Source organism: Populus alba, chromosome 1 (assembly GCF_005239225.2).
Source record: "Populus alba chromosome 1, ASM523922v2, whole genome shotgun sequence".
In the NCBI taxonomy this organism is placed as follows: Eukaryota; Viridiplantae; Streptophyta; class Magnoliopsida; order Malpighiales; family Salicaceae; genus Populus; species Populus alba.
The window spans coordinates 19441694-19466831 of NC_133284.1; the positions used below are offsets into that span (position 1 = coordinate 19441694).

Below are 25138 nucleotides of genomic sequence, written 5' to 3' on the forward strand. Positions count from 1 at the left end.
CTTGTTTGATCGTGTTCAGATTTTTTTTGCTTTGTTTTGACTTGTGCTAATCTTGTTGGTAATTTAACTCATGATGCTGCAAGATTTTATATGTTAACTGAGCACTTTTTTTTTAATAAGATCATGCATTTTCTTGTGTCCAATATGTGCTTTCATCCTTTTATCCTTTCACGAATCACACTTACACAAGCACACCTTGCACTTTCAGGAATCCTGAAAGTTCCATCGATTCACAAAACCACTACACTAAGAATAATTGGCCAAACTTTGATAATATGGTTGCAATGGGTAATGAAGAATGGAATGAAGAAGATATAAAAGAATTTACTAGCTTGGTAGAAGACTCTGAGAAGTCTTGGAAACCTGCTAATGAGAAACTAGAAGTCATCAACTTGGGAAATGAGCAAGAAAAGAAGGAACTAAAGATTGGCAACCTTGTTACAACCAAAGAAATAGATAAATTGGTCTCTCTTTTACATGAATATGCAGATGTTTTTGCTTAGACTTATACAGATATGCCCAGTCTAGTTACTGACATAGTAGTACATAAAATTCCCTTAATAGAAGGAAGCAAACCAGTTAAGCAAAAAACTAGGCGAATGCGCCCGGACATATTGCTCAAGGTAAAGGCTGAGATTCAAAAACAGTAGGATGTAGGATTTTTAGATGTGGTCCAATATCCTCAATAGGTAGCTAATGTGGTTGTAGTCCCAAAAAAGGATGGCAAGATCCGGGTGTGTGTGGACTATAGAGATTTGAATAAAGCAAGCCCAAAAGATTATTTTCCTTTACCTCACATAGACATTCTAGTTGATAATGCTACGAGAAATACTATATATTCTTTTATGGATGGATTCTCTGCCTATAACCAGATCAAAATGGCAGAAGAAGACAAAGAGAAGACCACCTTTGTCACACCGTGGGGAACATTTTACTATAAAGTAATGTCATTCGGATTGAAGAATGTTGGAGCCACATATTAAAGGGCAATGTTTACTCTATTCAATGATATGATGCACCGAGAAATGGAGGTTTATGTGGATGACATACTTGCAAAATCAAAGAACGAAGAAGATCATTTGCAAGTATTAAGGAGACTATTTGAAAGGCTGTAAAAATACCAATTAAAGTTAAACCCTGCAAAATGCATATTCGGGGTAAAAACAGGAAAATTGTTAGGCTTCATAGTAAGTGATCGAGGAATAGAAGTTGATCCTAATAAAGCCAAAACTATTCAGGAGATGCCTGCACCTAAGACAGAAAAGGAAGTAAGAAGTTTCCTTGGGCGCCTAAATTACATAGCTCAGTTTATATCTCATCTAATAGTGACCCGTGAGCCAATTTTCCGCTTGCTTAGGAAGAAAAATCTTGGAGTATAGGACAATGACTGTCAGGAAGCCTTTGATAAAATAAAGAGGTATTTGCAAAATCCACCGTTGCTAGTACCTCCAACACCAGGAAGGCCTTTGATCTTGTATTTGACAGTAACAGAAAAAGCTATGGGTTGTGTGTTGAGACAACATGATGAGTCAGGAAGGAAACAACAAGCTATTTACTACTTGAGTAAAAAATTCAATGACTATGAGTCGAAATACACAACAATTGAAAGGTTGTGTTGTGCCCCGGTTTGGAGTGCGAAAAAACTCGGGAAGTATATGTTGTACTACACAACCTGGTTGATTTCAAAATTAGATCCACTTAATTATATTTGTGAAAAACCTTACCTGTCAAGTAGAATAGTAAGGTGGCAAGTGTTATTGGCAAAATATGATATTGTCTTTATAACAAGAAAAGCTGTAAAAGGAAGCGTAATTGCCGATCATCTTGTAGATCATGCCATGGAAAACTATGAGCCTCTAAACTTTGACCTCCCAGATGAAGATGTGATAGTAATCAAGGATGGAGGCAGGGAAAGCAATACGTGGACCCTATACTTTGATGGTGCAGTAAATGTATCAGGAAATAGGGCAAGAGTGGTAGTAATTTTCCTAGAAAATAAGCAGTATCCTATTTCAGCAAGGTTATTGTTTGAATGTACCAATAATACAGTTGAGTATGAAGCCTGCATTATTGGCCTGGAAGTTACTTCAGAACTTAAAGCCAAGAAGCTTGAGGTCTTTGGGGATTCCTTACTAATCATTTGCCAAGTCAAAGGTGAGTGGCAAACCAAGGATGAGAAATTAAAGATGTATCAAAATAATCTCTTGAGCCTAGCTAATGAATTTGAAGAGATCAAATTCACCCATATAAGTAGAGATAAGAATCAGTTTGCTAATGCCTTGGTAACCTTAGCTTTAATGACACAAGTCAATATTAGAAGCAAGATCCAACCAATAGATATTGAAGTCCGAAGCTTCCAAGCCCATTGTTGCTTAATTGAAGAATCTCCATATGGGAAACCATGGTATAATGACATCAAGAAGTTTCTCCAACATTGAGAATACCCTCAAGGGATTTCCAAGACATATGAAAAGACTTTAAGGAGAATGATTATGAGTTTTTACTTAGATGGAGAAATTTTATATGAAAGGTCAATTGATGGGACTCTACTCAGGTGTCTGAATGAAAATGAGATTGAACAAACATTAAAAGAAGTCCATGAAGGGATTTGTGCTACACATACTAATGGGCATACAATGGCAAAGTAAATACAAAGGTCAGGATATTTCTAGTTGACCATGGAAAGAGATTGTATAGACTATGTCAGAAAATGCCATAAGTGTCAGATATATAGTGATAGGATAAATGCGCCTCTAACACCTCTGTTCAATATGATCTCACTTTGGCCTTTTGATATGTGGGGTTTGGATGTTATAGGGCCAATCAACCCTAAAGCGAGCACTGGACATAGATTCATTCTAGTGGCCATTGACTACTTTACTAAATGGGTAGAAGCCAATTCTTATGCCCATGTAATGTAAAAAGTAGTCAAAAGATTCATTGAAAAGGATTTGGTCTGTTGTTATGGTTTGCTAACAAAATTGGTAACTGATAACGCTCAAAATTTTTCAATGGGAAGCTGATTGACAAACTATGCACCAAATGGAAGATTAAACACCTCAACTCTTCCCTTTATAGACCGAAGATGAATGAGGCAGTTGAAGCAGCTAATAAGAATCTCAAGAAGATCATCCAAAAAATGGTGGTCACTTACAAGGATTGGAATGAGATGCTCCCAAACGCACTTCATGCGTACCGCACCACAGTTAGAACATCTACAAATGCAAACCCATATTCTTTAGTATATGGAATGGAGGCAGTTATGCCCCTGGAAGTAGAAATCCCATCACTACGGATCTGAAGGATGTAGAACTGGACGAATAAGAATGGGCAAGGTTAAGATTTGAGCAGTTAAACTTGATCGATAAAAGAAGACTAGTAGCTAATTGCCAACACTAGTTATACCAGAGCAGGATAGCAAAGGCTTACAGCAAGAAAGTCAAACCAAGGGTGTTTAAGGAGGGGGATTTAGTGTTAAAGAAGATCTCGCTAACATCAGGAGAAGATCAAAGTAAATGGGCACAAAACTATGAAGGGCCATATGTGGTGAAAAAGGCTTTTTCTAGAGGGGCCTTAATTCTGACTAATATGGATGGAAAGGATCTACCTAAACCTGTAAACTTAGATATTGTAAAGAAGTACTATGCCTAATGTATCCTTTATCAATCAATAAAATTGAAGTTTGGCTAAGATTTCTTTAGTGTTTTTCCCCTCAAAAACTATGCATGATCTTATGTTTTCACAAGGATTTTTGGGAAATCAAAGTTTTAATAAAAGAAAATCAAATTGGTGTTTGTTCTAACAAATAAATTTTGAAAGTTCAAGTGATATCCTAACACCTAGAAAACTAAAGAATAACCCAAACACCATGATATGACTTCAAAGCTGAGTTGTGATTAAATGATTAATGAGAAACCATTTTGCATATTTGCATGAGAGAAAGCAAAGCTTGCCGAATCTGAATGCATGCGGTTGAAATGAAAAAAGGCCATCTTTGATCATCTTTTCACAATGTCTAATCCCTTGCAGTCCTTTTTTGAGCCTAATGCATTTTTCTTCAAAAAATAATAATAACCTTGGCTAGGATCACACCCTACATTTGGGGCAAGCGCGAAATAAAATCCTTAATGATTAAAAGTGCCCAAACATTAGGGAGGGCATGAAAGCAAATCCTCAATGATAAAAAAAATTCTCACACAAAGCTAAGGGACATGAAAGAGTTTCAAAAAAATGATTTGAGCATGCCATAAAAATCACTAATATAACGATACTCAAAACCAAAAGAATAAAAAGCCCAACATTAGGGGGGCCATCGTGGACCATTTTGCAAATCAATTCCAAGGTCTAGAAAATCCATGAAACAAAAAGAAAGAATGAAAAAACAAAAGGTTTTGGAATATAAGCACTAGTGATCTTTAGTCTTGAAATCCCTTAAACACCTTTTGAGCCTATAAATATCTTTTTTCTTCATTGCTAAGAGCCTAAGCCTATGTTACATGCCCAACTAAGCCCTTCCTGATCAAAGGCAGGCAATCTGGATCGGTGGGCAATGCTTTCCCATGCTAAACAAGTCATTATTCATGCAATCAAAATGAATGCTTTGAAAACTGGTTCTTTAAAACCCTCAGATTGGATCTTGAAACCTTTTTAACCAATAAAATGTCACTTCACATTTTCACCAAAAACAACACTTATGTAAACCTATCCATCAGAATTGCTTGAATTTTTCAGAACAAGTTTGTTTTAAACAAACATCAAAATGATTTTTGTTCGGAATATCTTTGAAATTCCAAAAGTTCTTTGTGAAAACTCCTTGTAAATAACCAAATCTTTTTTTCACATAACCTTGTCCCTAAAGAAAACCCTAAGCAAATACTCGTGGGCATGATCAAACAGAGGGGCAATTTAGCAAAACACATAGGGTTAGCTCCATGATTCCCAGAGATATGGTGATCCTTCAGACAAAGGTTTGTGGTCAAGGAGATATGCTCATGTCATACCCTTCTTAAAGGTTAAGATCACAAAATATGACTCAAGTAAACAAGAGCAGAAAGAGCCATCAAAGCTTACTATGAGAGACTCAGACTTTGAGAAAAGCAAAACTCCATGAAGAAAAGGGGACCTATATTTCTCAGGTAAATATACATGCATATTGATCATAATGCATTACTTTCATCCCTAATAGATTGGTGTCTCATCGTCACCTCTTTTTGAGCAGGTTGTTGATCCTTCATCATTCAGATAGTGTGCTTTCAAGCTCTATCTCCCTTTTGAATGCGTCTTTGAGCCATTATCTCTCGGGTATTATGTTTTCTAACCATAACTCTTTTCAAGTGTGCCTTTGAGCCCTTGACCACCTTAGGTAGTGTGTTTTCTAACCCTATCTCTTTTTAGTGCGTCATCGAGCCCTCACCTCTCAGGCAGTGCATTTTCTAACCCTACCTCCTATCAAGTGCACTTTTCAACCCTCATCCCCCTTCAAGTCCTATCTCTTTTTGAACGCTTATTTGAGTTTCCATCTTTTGAATAGTGCACTTTGAGCCCTATCATATCGTCTCTTCAAGACATTTCACCTAGGTAGGTCACCCATTACAATCAGACCTCTTTGAAAACTCTTTTCATCTTCCATTTGGGCTAGTTGCCCATTACAATGAAACCATTCTTTAAGAAATCCTTGCATTTCTCACCACCTTCATAATCTTCCATTTTAGGTCAGTTGCCCATTACAACAAGACCACATTAAAAAATCTTTGTATTTTTCACCACGTTGAAAAATCCCTGCATTTTTCATCACTTTGAAAAATCTTCGTGTTTTTCACCTAGGTAGGTCACCCATTACAATAAGACCACCTCAAAAAAAAAATTTAATTTTCTTTGGGTAGGTCATCCGTGACAATTTGACTACAAAATCTCTGAATTTTCAAAAGACAAATCTTCCAGTTTTTACTCTGAGTGCGCTTTCTAGCCCTAAAAAAGGATTCATCATTCCATCATCTCTCATTCTTCTTTTTCTTCTTTACAACGCTTACTTTCTAAAGTCTCTTACGATACTTTCTATCATAAGCATTGTAAAGAGAGGGGCAACTGTCTAACCCAATTCTAGGTTATTCCCCAAAAATCAATTCATTTTTTTCAAAATAAAAATAAAAAATAAAATAGATGCAGGCAATTTGGAGAAAGCAGATCAAGGAGGACTACAAAAATAGGAAACATCAACCTGTAATTTTTGGAGTAAATTCAAGGTCTAATTGTACCCCATTACGCCCAAGAATGGAGGAAAAAAATGCAAATTCAAGGTCAAATTAAATGCTTATTGGATGAATTTGCATAAAAATTAAGTCCAAGGACATAATTAAATTTTTAATAGGCCAATTTGATTTAATCATGGGCCAAATTGAATTTTAATTATGTTTAAGAATTAATTTGGGTCCAATTGAAGGATTTAATTAAGTGCAAGGACTTAATTATACTTTAAAAGGGTCAAATTAATTTTATTTGGGGTTTAATTGGTGAAAAATTAAGTTTGGGGCCTAATTTGGGCTTAATTGAGAGGATTGGAATTTTAAAAGACCAAATTTAATTTTTACCAAGTTAATTGATTGAAATCAGGGGCCAAATTGCAAGAAAATTAAAGTTTTGGGGTCAATTAGGGATTAAATTGAAGAAATCCACAGTCAAGGACCAATCTGCAAAAGGCACCGGACTATAGACACCTAATTGACAAAAATCGGGGGTTAAATTGAATAAATTAAATTTTAATGGTCAATTAGGGGTTAAATTACATAAATCCAAGATTAAGGACTAATGTGCAAAAGGTGCGTAAATCCAGGGTTCCAATTGAAGTTCGGCAAGGGTGTAATTGCAATAAATCAACAGTTTAAGGTCAATTACGGGTACAATTATAACAAATTGGAAGCGGGAGGACTGCTTTGAAATTTAGAGAAATCCCTAATTTGAACCCAAAACGGCATTGTTTTCGTATATAAAAAAAAGGGGCGGGCAAACGACGCATCATTTGGTCATTATTCATTGCCTACATTTTATTTTCTTTTTAAATGGTTCATTCACCTCTTTTGCAGGTGCATTTAATGTACCTAACGCCCACTAAATTTTCAAAACCGTGCACAAAACTACTCACCAGACATCTCTTTACGTATAGGTATGGTCGTCAATGGCTCACTAGCAAATAAACGGACATGGCATCACCCCAAAGAGGCCACCTCAGGCAGCCTACAGCTGTAGATTTGACAATGCACCATGTCTACTTTGAGCCAATGGTTGGGATCCTTCCCAACCGAATCAAGGGTTGAAAATTGTTCCCCTCTAAAGACAAGATTACCCTCTCCCACCCCTATAAATAGGAGCAGATTTCATGCTCGAGGAGAGGAAGAAAATCAAACTTAAAGTTGGCCAAAAACAAGCCTTTCCTGCTTATTTTTCCTACAACCAGTCCTTTCTATGCTTTCTCTCTCCTCCGTGGCCTTCAGCCACCACCACCTTCATCACCCATCTTCTCACCATCATCCCCACCTCCAGGAGCAATCAAACCATCACACGTGGTGGTTGCACCACTTCTCTCTCTCTCCTCTATAAAAAAACTTCTTCTCTGCTATTGTGACCCTGGCAGCAGCGGCAACCACCACCTTGCTCAGAAGCTCTTTTCCTTCCCAAAGGCAGCCAGGGTAGCAACTCTCTCCTCAACCACTCCAATAGCCCCAACCACGAGCTTCCTTTCTCCTTATCAGGCCTGTGCTTTTTCTTCTTCTTCTACCGGCGACCAAAGCCAGCCACCGGTCTCACCACCTTTAGCCACACCGTGCGCCGCCTATCAGGCCACCAGCTCCCTCAATGCTAGGTAAGCATCGCTTCTCCCTTCCTCTTCTTCCTCTCTACTGTCGACGCATGAGAACAGTGTAATGTGAATTATAATTCATGTTGCACTATCTCATGCAACTTAGTCACTGGGCTGCTAATGACTAAGTTATTTCAGGCTGGACCTGTCCTAGCCCAACCCAGTTGGCTGGGCCGGGTCCAGCCCGTCCCCAGAATTAAAAAAAGAATATTTTGGGCAAGTTTGGCCCATCTCTTTCTAGGTCTATGCTTGGCCTAGTTATTTGGGCCAGCCTAGCCCACATGCTTAAATAATATTTAATTAATTAATTAATATATATATATATATATATATAAATTCAAAACATTTTCAAAAAGAAAGAAATATTTTGCTGCATACGACCAAATCCTAAATTTGTTTTTCCAAACATATTTTTCATAAAAAAAATCCAAAAATGGATATCATAACCGGTTTATGATTATCCATTAGGATTTGGCCAACATGTCAAAAAAAATTCCAAATCTCTTTTTTAGGGTCTAGATGTAGACTTTAATATTTGTGTGGTGTAAAATTACACGATAAAGTACACCCTCAAGTATTAAAGATACAAGATGTAAATAAATGCGATGCTAATATTTAGACTTTAAAACAATTAGAATTTAAACCGATAAGGCAGAGACTCCCTCATGAAGAAAGATCTGCCTTGAACTTTTGAAAGGACTAACGAATAGAAACCCGACCTAGAAAAACAATCAAATAGCAATGCAGCTTACCTTAGGTAGGGTGCATTGGGGGTGATGCGTCTTCCCCTTGCACAACCAATCCTTTACCCGAACTCTCGCAGACCATAAGTTCTTAGTGACCATAATACTAGGTGGCGACTCCTGGACATTAATCATAATTTTATGATTAAATCCAATAAAAAATACTTCCCAACACACCACCTCATATAAGGAGGCACGACAGAATCCTCCACTTTCGCCAGACGACATCGCCCCGCAACATCATGAACCATCAATTCCAGTATAACTAGGTGGACCCCACACATCCATGTAAATGAGTTCAAAGGGTGCATGGCTTTGAAGACTAGTGCCATGAAAGGGTTGTTGATGTGTTTTATTAATGGAACAAGAATGAAATAAAGATGAAAAATGTTTTTGCGATGAAATGGGAAGAGAAAAATTCTTAACAAGATGATGAACAATTTTTAAGTGAAGGATGACCAAAAAGCTTATGCCATCCATCAATGGAAGTTCGTTCATGCACATTAGCAACTTTTTGGGGCGTCACCATTGAATCTGGAAAGATGTAGATGCCATTGTTACACGCTCCTTTTAGTAGAATCACCCCTATGATCACGTCCTTCACAAAAAAAATGAAAAGGATGAAGTTCAACAAAAACATTATTTTGTTTGGTGAAGTGATGAACAAAAATTAAATTTTTGCAAAGATTTGAAACATAGAGGGTGTCATGGAGTGTAAAGTTTCAGTGGGTAGACTGTAAATTCAAAGAACCAATATGTGAGACTGTTAAACCTGAACCATCACCGAGTATTACTTCATCAATTCCATCATATTCGGAATGAATAGATAAATTGGAAAGATCACCCATGATATTATGTGAAGCGACCGAATCAAGTAACCAATTGTTGTTCTTCCCGGTAAAGGTTGTGGCACAATTGACAGATACATTCTATGGATGAAACTGAGAACAAGACTTTACAATATGACCAAATTGGTTATAGATTTGGCATTTGGGCTGATAACTCCTATTGAAATTGTTGGTTCTGTCATAATTAAAACGACATCCATCACGTTGAGCACCACTAAAATTTCTACCAGTGCTGGGACCATGAGACCCCTGTGGGTTGTCATTTGGTATAGGGGACCACTATTGACTCCCTCTATATTTAGAAGGCTTTGTCTTTGTGTAGTTGACAGAAGCTACTAGGTGTTGCATTGATGTTTCCAAGCGCCTCAGATATGCCTCATATCCCACCAGCAAATTGATAAGGGAATTTTTAGCATGTATATTTTCCACTATTCATGCTTGATTTTTAAATATTTTGGGTATGTTGCACAAGACAATTAGAATTTTGAATCTCTTTTTGAACTATTGATCTCGAGGGAAATTAATGTGTTTTTAGATCTTAGGTTACTGAACAAGCAAAGTCCGGCAGTGAAACTGAAGAGTGATTCATTATGTGTTGCAAAAGAAGCTATACAATTTAGTTCCAGATGTTCGTCACCATTTTCAAATAGCTGAGATGAAGGTCTAAAAAACATATGAAGGGCATATAACTTAGTTTTGTTGTTTCGAAGCCCAAAAAGCGAGTTGAAAAACAAGGATTGAACCAGCCCGAAATTCCTGCAATGCAAAGACTGTTTTGGTTTATGGCCCTTATCTCAACTCTCAGACGTTCAAAAATTGCAAGATCAGTTTCGTTGGAAATAAAATTGTATTCTCTACAATTTCTCCAGAAATAGAGATCTTTGAATTCGCACGTTTTCTACCTCAAATCAGGCCCGCAATGTTTGAGTAGGAAGGAATTCAATGCAGAAAAGGAAACTTACCTCATTACTGCAGGGGTAGAAAAGCCACAATATAAAAGAAAATAAGGGGATATGAAAACAGGGGATTGAAGATATAGAAACCCTACAACATAGAAAAGAAAAAGAGAGGAGGCGGCACCAAGGGGAACAAAAGAGGGGCAGAGGCAAAACTATTGAAAACCGGGAGGACACCTATCTTTTCGACAGAAATTCTCTACTTTTGAGTGATGTTCATCGTATCAAGTTTGTTTCTCTTTAATTTAACCATGGAGTAGACTTTTATTTTGGGATTTTTTATGTAACCTTATTATGATTATGTGAACAATTTCTTCGATTGAATTATTACATTAAGATGTTAAGTATTTCATTCTATGTGTAATGCATGCGTGTGTTTGGCCAACATCTGCATGATGAAGAATTCAATTTGAAACTGAGAAGTGATAATTGTTTTAGCTATTGTTTGAAATACCATAAAAACTTTTGTAATTGTTACAGGTTTTACAGTACTTAATAAATTTCGACAAGTTCAGAACTTTCGTAGAATATATGAAATTTGTTTGTCGAAATAATTTATTGATGCTCGAGAAAGATTAATATTTACATAAGGAAAACCTGATTATCAACATTAGGAGTAATTAATTTAATCGAGAAAGTTCACATAGGCATAGTTACGATAAGTCAGAAATCCTAGAACTAGTACAATTGAATTCATTAATATTTAATCAATTGGTTTTTTGTTTTTAATCATTAATTTTTGTTTCATAAACTATCTTATTTGATTCCTCAAATAGATCATAATTTAAAAGACTTTGGTAATTAGTAGTAATTTTTTACAAATCCTCATGGGATGATACTCTACTCATCACTTTATTACTTGTTACGATTTGTGCACTTGCAAATTTAACCAACAAGTTTTTGGCGTCGTTGCCGGGGATTTTAAATAAAATTACTAATAATATCAATACAAATTAAATTTGATCTAATTTGATTGCATTTTGTCTTCAGCTCTTTAGGTGTGTTGTCTAGTGCATGAGAAGCAACAAAAACCAGCCGTTGCTACCTTATAATCCTGAGATTGAGAGAACTACAAGGGGATTAAGAAAGAAAACGCAAGAGACTCAAAACCGTTCAGGCTTCATGGCAGACAATGAAAATCTTGAGCAAGATACACGGGCATTAAGAGATTTTGCTCTCCCACAAGTGACAGTAATCCGTTCTGTTATCAAGAAACCAAGGATTGAGGCCAATAATTTTGAGATCAAACCAGCAATACTGCAGATGATTTAGACCTCAGTTCAATTTTATGGGTTGCCAAGTGATGATCCTAACGCCTATATTGCCATTCGCCTCAGACTGTTTCCATTTTCTCTGCAAGATAGAGCAAAGAACTAGTTAGACTCCATGCCTGTATTCAGTTATCAACTGGGAAGATTTAGCTTAGAAATTCCTTGCTAAATTTTTTCCACCAGCCAAGACAGCAAAAATACACATTGAGATAGCTAACTTCGCCCAACTTGAGAGTGAACCATTGTATGAGACATGGGAGAGATACAAGGATTTGCTCAGGCAATGCCCCCACCATGGACTACCAAAGTGGATGCAGGTGCAGAATTTTTACAATGGATTGAATGCCTCCACAAGAACACTAATTGATGCAGCTTCAGGAGGAGCTTTTATGAGTAAGTCACAGGATGATGCTTATAACTTATTGGAAGAAATGGCTATGAACAATTACCAATGGCCAAATGAAAGAAGCATACAGAAGAAGACTGTTGGGGTACATGAAATTGATGCAATCACGGCATTAACAGCTCAAGTCCATTCACTAACTCAGCAACTGCAAACCACTCAACTGTCAGCAAATGCCATCCATACAACGTGTGATTTTTTCCATGGAAATCACACAAGTGAAGAGTGTCAGGTTGGGAACCCATTCTCTCAAGCAGAGCATGCTTATTTTGTGTCAAACTACAGCCGGCAGAACAACCCTACAGTGCAACATATAATCCCGATTGGAGAAATCATCCTAATTTCTCGTGGAACAATCAAACTATCATAAAGAATCCAGCCATGCCATCTTCAAGTGAGCATATGAAAGAGAAATCAAAACTTGAAAAAGCTATGACACAATTAGCAAACAACACCAGTAGATTCATGACTGAAACAAATACCAATCTGTAGAACCAAGCAGCCTCAATTCGAAATTTAGAGGTTCAGGTTGGTCAGTTAGCCAACATGCTCACGGGTAGATGATTAGTACTTAAAAGTGCATGTTTATTAACGTTTTATATCATCATTTTGCACTTGAAGTATCAATAACTCCTTAACTAAAGCATGTTTTATAATAACAAGTTTGATATTATAAGATACCTTAATTTATGGTAAATGCTCATTTTAAATGCAGGACTATCACATAAATAAAAGGATTGATTGATGAGTTTAAGCATTGAAAGTTAAAGGACAAAGAGATGGCCAAACTTAGAAAAGAGATGTCGGTGCAGTCCAAACCAGAATATTGCTCGGTAATTGGATCATATCTGGAGCTCTAGATCTCAGATTTAGGTCCATTTTATATGGATAGAAAGGTAAAACATGGGCCTACAACTTTCATTTGGACACCAAGATCTAAGAAGGCCGTTTTCAAGTCCAAATTATAGGAACAACGAAGAAGTCTGAAGCTGTCTTGCAGCCCAGACACTATTTAGTGTTTAGCCCATATCTTGAGTTCTAGAAATCCAAATGACCTCATCTTTTTTTTGTTGGAAAGCTGAGACAATTTCCTAGAACATTCCTAAGGATTCTGGGAAAATTATGATGTTAGCAATGATGTCTTGTTCAGACAAGAAGATAAGGATTGTCACCAAGTCAAGATGTGGCCACCCACTCATCAATTAGTCAACAAATCAATAGTTCCAAATTTTGGCCTATAAAAGGAGGCACTTACCATGTATTGAGGCATCTTGGTTTCCAGATCAGGATCATGCTCTTGCTTTCTCTCTTTGTATTGCTTATGTTTTGCTTTCATTAATATCAATTTTATGCACTTCATTTCCTTTCCTTTACTTAGTTAACTTCTTTCTCATTTATGTTCTTATCTTGTTCATTTATGTTTCTTTCATTCATTATGTTTAGCTAAGTTAACTATGTCAAGGTGAAAAGGGTACACTAATGGTGTAAGAACAAGTATAATATAAACTTAACATGGACCTTAACGTTGGATACTAACATGTTTTATATTTGTTATCTTGTTCACTTTTAATACTTTGCTTGTTAAATGGTTAATCTAGATTTATGTTGTATAACACTTGGTACAACAAATACTTGTTACTTTCATAGCCCATACTGTATGGTATAACCGACACCTGAGCTATGAAAAGAACTTGATTTGTTATTAACATAAGTTATAATCATGAATGCCTGACAACCAACATTTACAAGTATTAGCTTTATTCGAATAAGATAACTAATGTAATCATGTTAACAATTTATAATCTGATTGGAACCTCTTTTATGTGTGGTTTCCAATTGAGTAATAAGAGTTTATACTATACTTGTTTGAAGTACCATTAGTGGATCCTCTAACCTTGACATTTGTTTTTATTATTGTTTAATCCTTACATCAATTTTACATCTCAAAGCTCTCTTTATTATTACTATTACTATTATTGTTATTATTGTTGTTATTGTTGTTGTATTGTTATTTATAATTTATACAATAAACCTCTCTGTGGTTCGACCCCGGTCTTGCCGGGTTATTTATTACTTTGACACTCCTGCACTTGGGAGAAGACATCAAGCTTTTGGTCGTGTCAAGTTTTTGGCGCCGTTGCCAGGGAGGTAAATTCTTGTATAAATTATAATATTTATTTTATTTTCTCTTTTCACTTTTTAATTTTTTTTTCTAACTCTTGTTTCTTTTCTTTTGTTTTGTTTCTTCTTCTTCTTCTCTTTTCTTCCTTTTATTCTCCTCTTACACGTGCATGAGAGTTTGGTCACGTACATTAAGTGGTCGACTTTGTAGGGTATCCTCATCATTTTCAGAAAATATGGCCGAAGAAGATAATGAATCACTTCATAATGAGAATAATGAGAATAACCGTATGAGAACACTTAGAGACCACATGAATCCCACAAGAACAAGTGCACCTTCATGCATAGTTTTCCCTCCTAATGCATCTCATTTTAATTTTAAGCCAGGCATTATTCAACTTTTACCATCTTTTCATGGCTTAGACTTAGAAAATCCATACTTGCATTTAAGGGAATTTGAGGAGGTCTGTAATACCTATAATGACTCAAATTGTAGCATGAGCACCATTAGATTAAAGCTTTTTGTTTTTTCATTAAAAGATAAAGCTAAAACATGGCTACAAAATTTAAGACCAGGATCTATTCGTGCTTGGGATGAAATGCAACAACAATTTCTAAAGAAGTTTTTTCCATCTCACAGAACAAACTCTTTCAAAAGACAAATCATCACTTTCACTCAAAAGCCAGGAGAAACATTCTACCAATGTTGGGATAGGTATCGAGATTTGCTTAATACTTGCCCACATCATGGTTTTGAAACATGGAGATTGGTTTAACATTTTTATGAAGGTTTAACACCTAGAGATAGGCAAATGATTGAATTGATGTGCAATGGAACTTTTGAAGATAAAGACTCTAATGAAGCAATGGAGTACCTAGACTTGCTAGCCGAAAATGCTCAAAATTGGGACACCACAGGTACTTATGAGGCACCAAGTAAAACTCAACCTCATACATCTAGTGGAGGTATGCACAACCTTAGGGAAGATCATGACCTTCAAGCTAAGTTTGCATCTTTAGCTAGAAAAGTCGAAGCACTTGAATTGAAAAGGAGTGGTCAATTGAAATCTGTTCAAGACATTGTGTGTCAAATCTGTGAAACCAATGAACATTCAACAAATGATTGTCCAACTTTGCCTTCTTTTAGGGAATGCCTCCATGAACAAGCCCATGCTTTAAACAGTTTCCAAAGGCCCAACCATAACCCATACTCACAAACGTATAACCCTGGTTGGAGAAATCACCCAAATTTTAGTTGGAAGAGTGATAGCAATAATGCACAAACTTCACAGCCACCGTTTCAAGCACACCATAATTTCCAAAATTCTCATGGATATGCACCTCCTTATGCTCCACCTCCTAGAAGAAATCTTGAGGACACATTGCATGCATTCATTGAAAAGCAGGAGACAATCAACACTCAACTTGCTCAAAGCATGACAAATTTTAAAGATGCTCTTGCAAAATTGACATCTGCTCTCAGTTTCCAAGAGAAAGGTAAGTTTCCATCTCAACCACAACAAAATCCAAAGGGGCAATACAATGCAAGTAGTTCTGGAAGCCAACACATGGATCAAGTCAAATCAGTCATCACTCTTCATAGTGGTAAGGTTATTGAAAAACCCATTCTTGAACCTTGTGAGAAAGATGATGAGTCTATCTCTGAGGGTAAGGAAGGGGTTGAACCTGAACATTGCAAAGAAAAGGCTGATTCCCCGCCAGCACTTCCATTTTCTCATGCCATGACCAAACAAAGGAAAGTCAATCACAACTCTGAAATCTTTGAGACTTTCAAACAGGTAAGGATCAATATACCTTTGTTGGATGCTATTAAACAGGTTCCCTCCTATGCTAAATTTTTGAAAGATCTGTGCACTGTAAAGAGAAAACTGAATGTGAAAAAGAAAGCTTTTTTAGCCGAACAAGTAAATGCCATTCTTCAGAACAATAATGCTTTGAAATATAAAGATCCTGGTTGTCCTACAATTTCTTGCTTTATTGGAGAACATAAAATTGAAAGAGCCTTACTTGATCTTGGAGCTAGTGTGAATTTACTTCCATATTCAATCTTTCAAAGTCTCAATCTAGGTGAGTTAAAACCAACCTCTGTAACTCTTTTACTTGCTGATAGATCTGTAAAAGTGCTTAGAGGAATACTTGAGGATGTGTTAGTACAAGTGGATAAATTCATTTACCCTGTAGATTTTGTTGTCTTGGATACACAACCTGTTGAAGCATGTAATTCAATTCCTGTCATTTTAGGACGTTCATTTCTTGCCACTTCTAATGCATTGATTAATTGTAGGAATGGACTGATGAAGCTATCATTTGGAAACATGACATTGGAGATGAATATTTTCAACATTTACAAGCAACCTGGAGATGATAATGATTTACAGGAAGTGGACTTTATTGAAAAATTAGTTCATGATCAATTTCAAACCACTTCCAGTGAAACTGAGATTGATGAATCTGATGATTTGCAAATGGTTTACTTTCAGAAAGAATCAAAGGCATGCAATTGGAGACCACAAATTGAAGAATTGCCACCACGATCAATTGAGTCCATACCTTCAAGTGTTCAACCACCAAAACCTGAATTGAAGCCATTACCATTTAATCTCAAATACTCATTTTTGGGAGAAAATGAAACTTTTCCGGTAATAATCTCTTCCAAACTTAATGCACATCAAGAAGGTAAGTTATTACAAACTCTGAAAATGCATAAAAATGCATTAGAATGGACCATAGCTGACATAAAAGGAATTAGCCCTTTGATCTGCACACACAGGATTTATTTGGAGGAAAATGCTAAACCCTCTAGAGAAATGCAACGAAGGCTTAATCCTAATATGAAAGAAGTAGTGAAAAATGAAGTCATTAAGCTTCTAGATAATGGAATCATTTATCCTATTTCTGACAACAAATGGGTAAGTCCTACCCAAGTTGTACCCAAAAAGTCTGGAGTAACTGTGATAACAAATGAGAAAAATGAGTTAATTCCAACTAGGATTGTTACTGGTTGGCGTATGTGCATTGACTATAGGAAACTTAATTCAATGACTAGAAAAGACCATTTCCCTTTGCCTTTCATGGATCAAATCCTAGAAAAAGTTGCAGGTCATGAATTTTATTGTTTCCTGGATGGCTATTCAGGTTACAATCAAATTGAAATTGCATTGGAAGATCAAGAGAAGACTACTTTCACATGTCTATTTGGTACTTTTGCATATCAAAGGATGCCTTTTGGATTATGTAATGCACCAGCCACGTTTCAAAGATGCATGCTTAGCATATTCAGTGATATGGTTGAACATTCTCTTGAGATTTTTATGGATGATTTTTCTGTTTTTGGTGATTCATTTGATGATTGTTTGACTAACTTAGAAAAGGTTTTGAGCAGGTGTGAAGAGAAGAATCTTGTACTGAATTGGGGAAAATGTCATTTTATGGTAACAAACGGCATTGTACTTGGTCACATTGTTTCATCGAAAGGAATTGAGGTTGACAAATCTAAAATCGAGTTAATTGCCAACTTACCAACACCAAAATCTGTTAAGGATGTTAGATCATTCTTAGGACATGCTGGTTTTTACAGAAGGTTCATCAAAGATTTTAGTGTAATATCTAAGCCCTTGAGTAACCTTCTATCAAAGGATAATATTTTTGAATGGACTGAACATTGTGAAGAAGCCTTTGTTAAACTTAAAAACTTGCTTACTTCTGCTCCTGTCATTCAACCTCCTGATTGGTCATTATCGTTTGAAATAATGTTTGATGCTAGTGATTATGCCGTGGGTGCTGTCTTGGGACAACGAAAAGATAAGAAACCTTATGTGATTTACTATGCAAGTAAAACTTTAAATAGTGCTCAAATGAATTACATCACCACTGAAAAAGAATTACTTGCAGTAGTATTTGCATGTGATAAATTGAGGTCTTATCTTGTTGGCTCACCTATTGTTGTTTTTAGTGATCATGCAACATTAAAATATCTTCTTTCTAAGAAAGATTCTAAGGCTAGATTGGTACGGTGGATTTTGTTACTTCAAGAATTTGATATCACAATCAAAGACAAGAAAGGCACCGAAAATGTTGTCGCAGATCATTTGTCAAGATTGACAACAGATTCGAAATCTGACATCACACCAATCGATGACTACTTTCCTGATGAATCTTTACTTTTCATTTCTACATTGCCTTAGTTTGCTAATATTGTTAATTTTCTTGTTTCAGGACAATTGCCAGCTCATTGGAGTACCCAAGACAAAAGAAAGTTCTTGAACGAAGTGAAGAACTTTTATTGGGATGACCCTTATCTATTCAAATATTGTCCTGATCAAATATTTCGAAGATGCATTCCTGACAATGAGGTAAGTAGTGTCATTAAATTTTGTCATTCAGAGGCATGTGGGGGTCATTTCTCATCAAGAAAGACAACTGCAAAAATCTTACAAAGTGGATTTTACTGGCCCACTATGTTCAAGGACTCACATGCATTCTGCAAGACTTGTGAAAATTGTCAAAAGTTGGGATCAATTTCAAAACGTCACATGATGCCTTTAAATCCTATTCTTTTCATTGAGATCTTTTACTGTTGGGGTATAGATTTCATGGGTCCATTTCCTCCATCATTTGGTTTCGTGTACATATTAGTCGTAGTAGATTATGTGTCAAAATGGATAGAGGCAATTCCAAGTCGAAATAATGATCACAAAACAGTGATAAAGTTTTTGAAAGACAATATTTTGAGTCGATTTGGAATCCCTCGAGCCATGATAAGTGATGGTGGGACACATTTCTGCAATAAGTCATTTGAGTCTTTAATGAAGAAATATGGAATCACACACAAAGTTGCCACCCCTTATCACCCTCAGACAAGTGGACAAGTAGAGCTTGCTAATAGGGAGATCAAACAAATCTTGGTGAAAATAGTGAACCCTAATAGGAAAGACTGGTCTTTAAGACTTAATGATGCACTTTGAGCTTATCGAACTGCTTATAAAACATCATTAGGTATGTCACCTTATAGACTAGTCTATGGAAAACTTTGTCACTTGCCTATGGAAATTGAACATAAAGCTTATTGGGCTATTAAAGCTTTCAATTCAAGCCTTGATGATGCTAGTCAGCTGCGAAAATTGCAAATAAATGAGCTTGAGGAAATAAGAAATGATGCATATGACAATTCAAGAATTCATAAAGCAAGAATCAAAGACTTTCATGATAAGAAAATACTGAGAAAAACATTCAATGTTGGTCAGAAAGTCTTGCTTTATAATTCTCGACTCCATTTATTTCCTGGAAAACTAAGATCAAGATGGAACGGTCCTTTTATTGTGAAACATGTGTATCCATATGGGGCCTGTGATATCGAGAATCCAAAGAATGACAATGTTTTCAAGGTAAATGGGCATCGTTTGAAAGTTTATTTTGACAATTTTTCGGTTGAAAATGACTCTATTGAATTAAGTGATCCTGTATATAAAGATTGATTCTTTTTCTTACATTGTTTAGTGTTTTGTTTTTGTGTATCTTTTGTTTTGCTAGTCTCTCTCTCACCCCGGTCAAATGGCGGATAACGGTACTCCGTGACTTAAGTCGGTTCTTTCAGTTTCCCAAGTAACTGATATCTGTATATATTCGTGTAATTCTCTGCTCTTTCTCCCTTCTTTGAATCTCTTCTCTAATTCTCTTTCAAAAATGGACACCACTCTTGAAAACTTGAAAAGGTATTTTACCGCTCTGCCTCTAAATGCGATTACAAAAATTTACCGTGCTAGGTGTGCAAGATTGAGGTTGTTAATGAATCATGGAATTCCTGAGGATATTCACTGGCTAATTGAAGCAAAGGTCCGCTTATCAGGTGAGTCCTCTAATTCTTTCATTTCACACATGCTTGGAATAAGTAAAAGCACTTTTGCAAAGAAACGTCGTGCAAAATGAATGAAAGTCTGTCACAGATGTGCCAGATGGACTTGTAATGCGACATGTCGTTCTTTAGGAATGGTATCTGTAAACCGTGAAGATAAAATACAATTCATTAAGGATGGCCTGAGTAAGAGGTCTTTAGATAATCTTTTGTTGACCCTTGAGACGCATCCTAGTGGAGATGTGCATCGTGTAATTCATGATTTATGGCCACAATTCCATAAAGAACATGATCGACTTAGTCTTGGGAATCTGACTAAAAAAGACCCTGTTTGCCAGTTTTTAAGAAAACTGGATGGGAAGCCTATCCCCGACCCATAAAGGGCGTTTAAGTCGTTCTTGGACGTAAAACCAAGGGAAGATGTGAGCCACAATCACAACTACCTGTACATACACATGTTTTTTTCAAAATAAATAATTAATAAAGAGAGAGAGAGAGAAAGGATGTGTGAAACTACAGCTGGCCTACATATAGGTGGTATGATTGCATTTTTAATTTTTCATCTATAAACTCTTCTCTTCCTTCCTTTCATTACTACTCATCCCATTCATCAAATATAGAAGTGTGTAGAAATGGCAGGTTCCTCAAGTTATCATATAAGAAATATTTATGTTTTCGGTGGATCCAGTCCTGGGAAAGAAAAAGAGTTTTTAGAATCAGCAAATCATCTTGGTCGGGTACTAGCTGAGAGAAAGATTCATTTAGTGTATGGGGGAGGCAGCCTTGGATTAATGGGAGGTGTGTCAATGGCTGCATTTTTAGGAGGCAGTTAAGTTTTGGGGGTTGTCCCCAAAGCTTTAACAAATGGGGATATCATTGGAAAAACAATTGGAGAGGAACTACAGGTCCAAATAATGTCTGATCGACTGAACGCCATGTTTAGCCATGCTGATGCCTTCATTGCCTTACCAGGTGGTCTGGGCACATTGGAAGAGATCTTTCATATTTCATCTTGGGCCCAACTACACATTCACCATAAACCTATATGTTTGTTAAATGTTAATGGTTTTTATGATAAGTTGTTGTCTTTCCTTGATGAAGCTGTGGAACAGGAATTTCTAACATCTTCGGCACGGCAAATCATAATCTCTGCTGCTACTGTTGAACAATTGATTGACCAACTACAATCTTTCATCCCTGTCATTGATCCCTGCATGAGTCGTTTGGATTGGTCAATTAAAGAAAGCCGTAGAAAGCTTAGATTAGATTTGAGCCTGCATCTGTGAAACCTTGTGTCTTTTGGTTTTATTTTGTTTGATACTTCTTATATGTGTTTAAGTGTGTTTTAGGTTTGTCAGTGTTCATTGTTTCAGGTGATGTCTTCTATACTCTATCTTTCTACCTTAGAACATTGAGGACAATGTCTCGTTTTGGTTGGGGGGAGAGGGTAATAGTTAAAAAAAAAAAACTAACTTGCTAACTGTTTTTGCCATTTGACAAAATTGTTATTAGGATGGCAGAGTATGGAGTCAGTTTTATTAACTCTTGAGACGCATCTTAGTAAGTATCCTTATTAGGATGGCAGAGTAAGGAGGAAATTTTATTGACTCTAGAGACACATCTTAGTAAGTATCATTACCAAGGTCTATCATAATACTTCTTGAAATATTCAGGTTTACAAACTCTCGTATTGTCACTTGATTCTGCTTATATACTCATTTAACAAGTATTCTTAAACCTTCATTTTCACACACACACTTTAACATATGATTGTGGGTTGCACATTGGATTATTACATTAATTATGTTCTTCTGTTGAAGGTAACAACTAAGGGAAAGGGATAGTATATAATATGCAAAAAAAAAAAATGACAATATTGATGATAATAAAAACGTAGATAAGTTTGGTTTCGTAGCCTCCCTAACCTAAGCAATTAAGCCCGAAGGGGTGTTTTAACACCTAATACCCTAAAGTCAACTGACTTGGGAGCTATTGGCCCAAAGCTTGTTACATGGGTTAAGGAGAAAAGCTTAAGGAAATCAAACATTGCACTATCTACATATCAGTATCTGCAACCCGAGTTACTAAGCTCGTAGGGGTGTCTTAACACCTAATGCCCTAAGACCAACTGGTCTGGGAGTCATTAGCCGAAAACTCGTTACATGGGTTAAAGATACATTGTGTTTTAAGTTTTATGCACTTCAAAAAAAAAAAAATAATAATAATAATCCCAACCCAAGGAAGTTCACCTTAAACATTTGAACATAATTTTGTTTTCCTCCAACTAAAGCCCCATCATCTATGTTTTCATATATTGAGCACATAAAAAGAAGGTTTATTAATATCTTGTTTAAGAAGTATGAAGCAGAAATATAAATTTAATGAGAGTTTGTTTATCTGGATAGATTAATGGAAGTTGAATGATGAATGCCTTGCTTTGTGGAACTTACAAATTATTTTTCTATTTTAAGGATTTGATTACTAGGGACTAGTAATAAGCTGGTTGGGGGGTGTGATTAGTACTTAAAAGTGCATGTTTATTAAGGTTTTATATCATCATTTTGCACTTGAAGTATCAATAACTCCTTAACTAAAGCATGTTTTATAATAACAAGTTTGATATTATAAGATACCTTAATTTATGGTAAATGCTCATTTTAAATGCAGGACTATCACATAAATAAAAGGATTGATTGATGAGTTTAAGCATTGAAAGTTAAAGGACAAAGAGATGGCCAAACATAGAAAAGAGATGTCGGTGCAGTCCAAACCGGAACATTGCTCGGTAATTGGATCATATCTGGAGCTCTAGATCTCGGATTTAGGTCCATTTTATATGGATGGAAAGGTAAAACATGGGCCTACAACTTTCATTTGGACACCAAGATCTAAGAAGGCCGTTTTCAAGTCCAAATTATAGGAACAATGAAGAAGTCCGAAGCTGTCCTGCAGCCCAGACACTATTTAGTGTTCAGCCCATATCTTGAGTTCTAGAAGTCCAAATGACCTCATCGTTTTTTTTTTGGAAAGCTGAGACAATTTCCTAGAACATTCCTAAGGATTCTGGGAAAATTATGATGTTAGCAATGACGTCTTGTTCAGACAAGAAGATAAGGATTGTCACCAAGTCAAGATGTGGCCACCCACTCATCAATTAGTCAACAAATCAATAGTTCCAAATTTTGGCCTATAAAAGGAGGCACTTACCATGTATTGAGGCATCTTGGTTTCCAGATCAAGATCATGCTCTTGCTTTCTCTCTTTGTATTGCTTATGTTTTGCTTTCATTAATATCAATTTTATGCACTTCATTTCCTTTCCTTTACTTAGTTAACTTCTTTCTCATTTATGTTCTTATCTTGTTCATTTATGTTTCTTTCTTTCATTATGTTTAGCTAAGTTAACTATGTCAAGGTGAAAAGGGTACACTAATGGTGTAAGAACAAGTATAATATAAACTTAACATCGACCTTAACGTTGGATACTAACATGTTTTATATTTGTTATCTTGTTCACTTTTAATACTTTGCTTGTTAAATGGTTAATCTAGATTTATGTTGTATAACACTTGGTACAACAAATACTTGTTACTTTCATAGCCCATACTGTATGGTATAACCGACACCTGAGCTATGAAAGGAACTTGATTTGTTGTTAACATAAGTTATAATCATGAATGCCTGACAACCAACATTTACAAGTATTAGCTTTATTCGAATAAGATAACTAATGTAATCATGTTAACAATTTATAATCTGATTGGAACCTCTTTTATGTGTGGTTTCCAATTGAGTAATAAGAGTTTATGCTATACTTGTTTGAAGTACCATTAGTGGATCATCTAACCTTGACATTTGTTTTTATTATTGTTTAATCCTTATATCAATTTTACATCTCAAAGCTCTCTTTATTATTACTATTACTATTATTGTTATTATTCTTGTTATTGTTGTTATATTGTTATTTATAATTTATACAATAAACCTCTCTGTGGTTCGACCCCGGTCTTGCCGGGTTATTTATTACTTTGACACTCTTGCACTTGGGAGAAGACATCAAGCTTTTGGTCGTGTCAGTAGATAATAAGGAAGTCTACTAAGCACAACTGAAATTAATCCTAAGGAGCAATGCAAGGCCATAACTTTAAGAAGTGGAAAAGAAGTGGAGCAGACTGCTGGAAACAAGAGTGCAGGAAGAGAAGAAGAGGAGCAAGTGGCCAAACCATTTCAGAATATGAAAAAATCTGATCCTCTACCAGAACCAATGCAAGAAATAATGCAGAGAATTCCATTTCCACAACGTCTCAAGAAGAATAAACTTGATAAGCAATTTTCTAAATTTCTTGATGTGTTTAAAAAATTACAGATTAACATTCCTTTTGTAGATGCTCTTGAACAAATGCCAAGCTATGTGAAATTTCTGAAGGACATCCTCTCAAACAAAAGAAAGCTAGAGGAATATGAGACTGTCGCTCTTATTGAGGAATGCAGTGCTATTTTGCAGAAGAAACTGCCTCCTAAACTTAAGGATCCAAGGAGTTTTACTATACCATGTTCCATTGGAAATTCTATATTTGAAAAAGCTTTATGTGATTTAGGTGCAAGTATTAATCTCATGCCTTTATCTATTTTTAAGAAGCTTGGTTTAGGTGAAGCAAGGCCAACCACAGTAACACTGCAGCTAGCTGGCAAGTCATTGAAGTATCCAAGGGGAATAATTGCAGACGTACTGGTGAAAGTGGGCAAGTTCATCTTTCCAGCAAACTTCATCATACTGGATATGGAGGAGGATAATGAGATTCCTATCTTGCTTGGCCGGCCATTCTTGGCCACTGGAGGTGCATTAATTGATGTGAAGAAAGGGGAACTGCGGTTAAGGGTGAATGAAGAGGAGGTGATTTTCAATGTGTTCAAAGCCATCAAACAGCCAGATATGAGGGAGAGTTGCTTCAACATTCAAGTGGTGGACTCTTTAATTAATGACAAAGTCAAGCTTCTAACTGACCCGTTGGAAGCATGTTTGGTAAATAATGTACTGGAAGAGGATGCTGAAATAGCAGAATATACATGTTG

The 25138-nt window shown here is 36.1% G+C and overlaps 1 protein-coding gene, 1 non-coding gene and 1 pseudogene across 2 annotated transcripts; 2 read left to right on the forward strand and 1 right to left on the reverse strand.

Annotated features, from left to right (window-relative positions):
* Positions 1–275: 275 nt before the first annotated feature.
* LOC140954518 (uncharacterized) lies at positions 276–3301 on the forward strand. The gene is made up of 7 exons (XM_073404398.1): positions 276–464; positions 690–941; positions 1032–1085; positions 1380–1609; positions 1790–2154; positions 2818–2912; positions 3020–3301. Exons 1-7 carry the CDS (start codon positions 276–278, stop codon positions 3299–3301), a joined length of 1467 nt encoding a protein of 488 aa, XP_073260499.1.
* Positions 3302–11867: 8566 nt separating this feature from the next.
* LOC118062653 (small nucleolar RNA R71) lies at positions 11868–11971 on the reverse strand. The gene has a single exon (XR_004689810.1). It is a non-coding gene; the product is annotated as a small nucleolar RNA R71 (small nucleolar RNA).
* A 3035-nt stretch (positions 11972–15006) lies between these two features.
* LOC140955618 (uncharacterized) lies at positions 15007–20446 on the forward strand (annotated as a pseudogene).
* Positions 20447–25138: the final 4692 nt, after the last annotated feature.

Bases quoted from the DNA above. Each gene is read 5' to 3' on its own strand.
- LOC140954518 (XM_073404398.1), top strand. From the start codon at position 276: ATGGTTGCAATGGGTAATGAAGAATGGAATGAAGAAGATATAAAAGAA. The intron at 465-689 runs GTCTCTCTTTTA...TATCCTCAATAG, and splicing joins CCAAAGAAATAGATAAATTG to GTAGCTAATGTGGTTGTAGT. The intron at 2,155-2,817 runs GTGAGTGGCAAA...TGGATGTTATAG, and splicing joins AATCATTTGCCAAGTCAAAG to GGCCAATCAACCCTAAAGCG.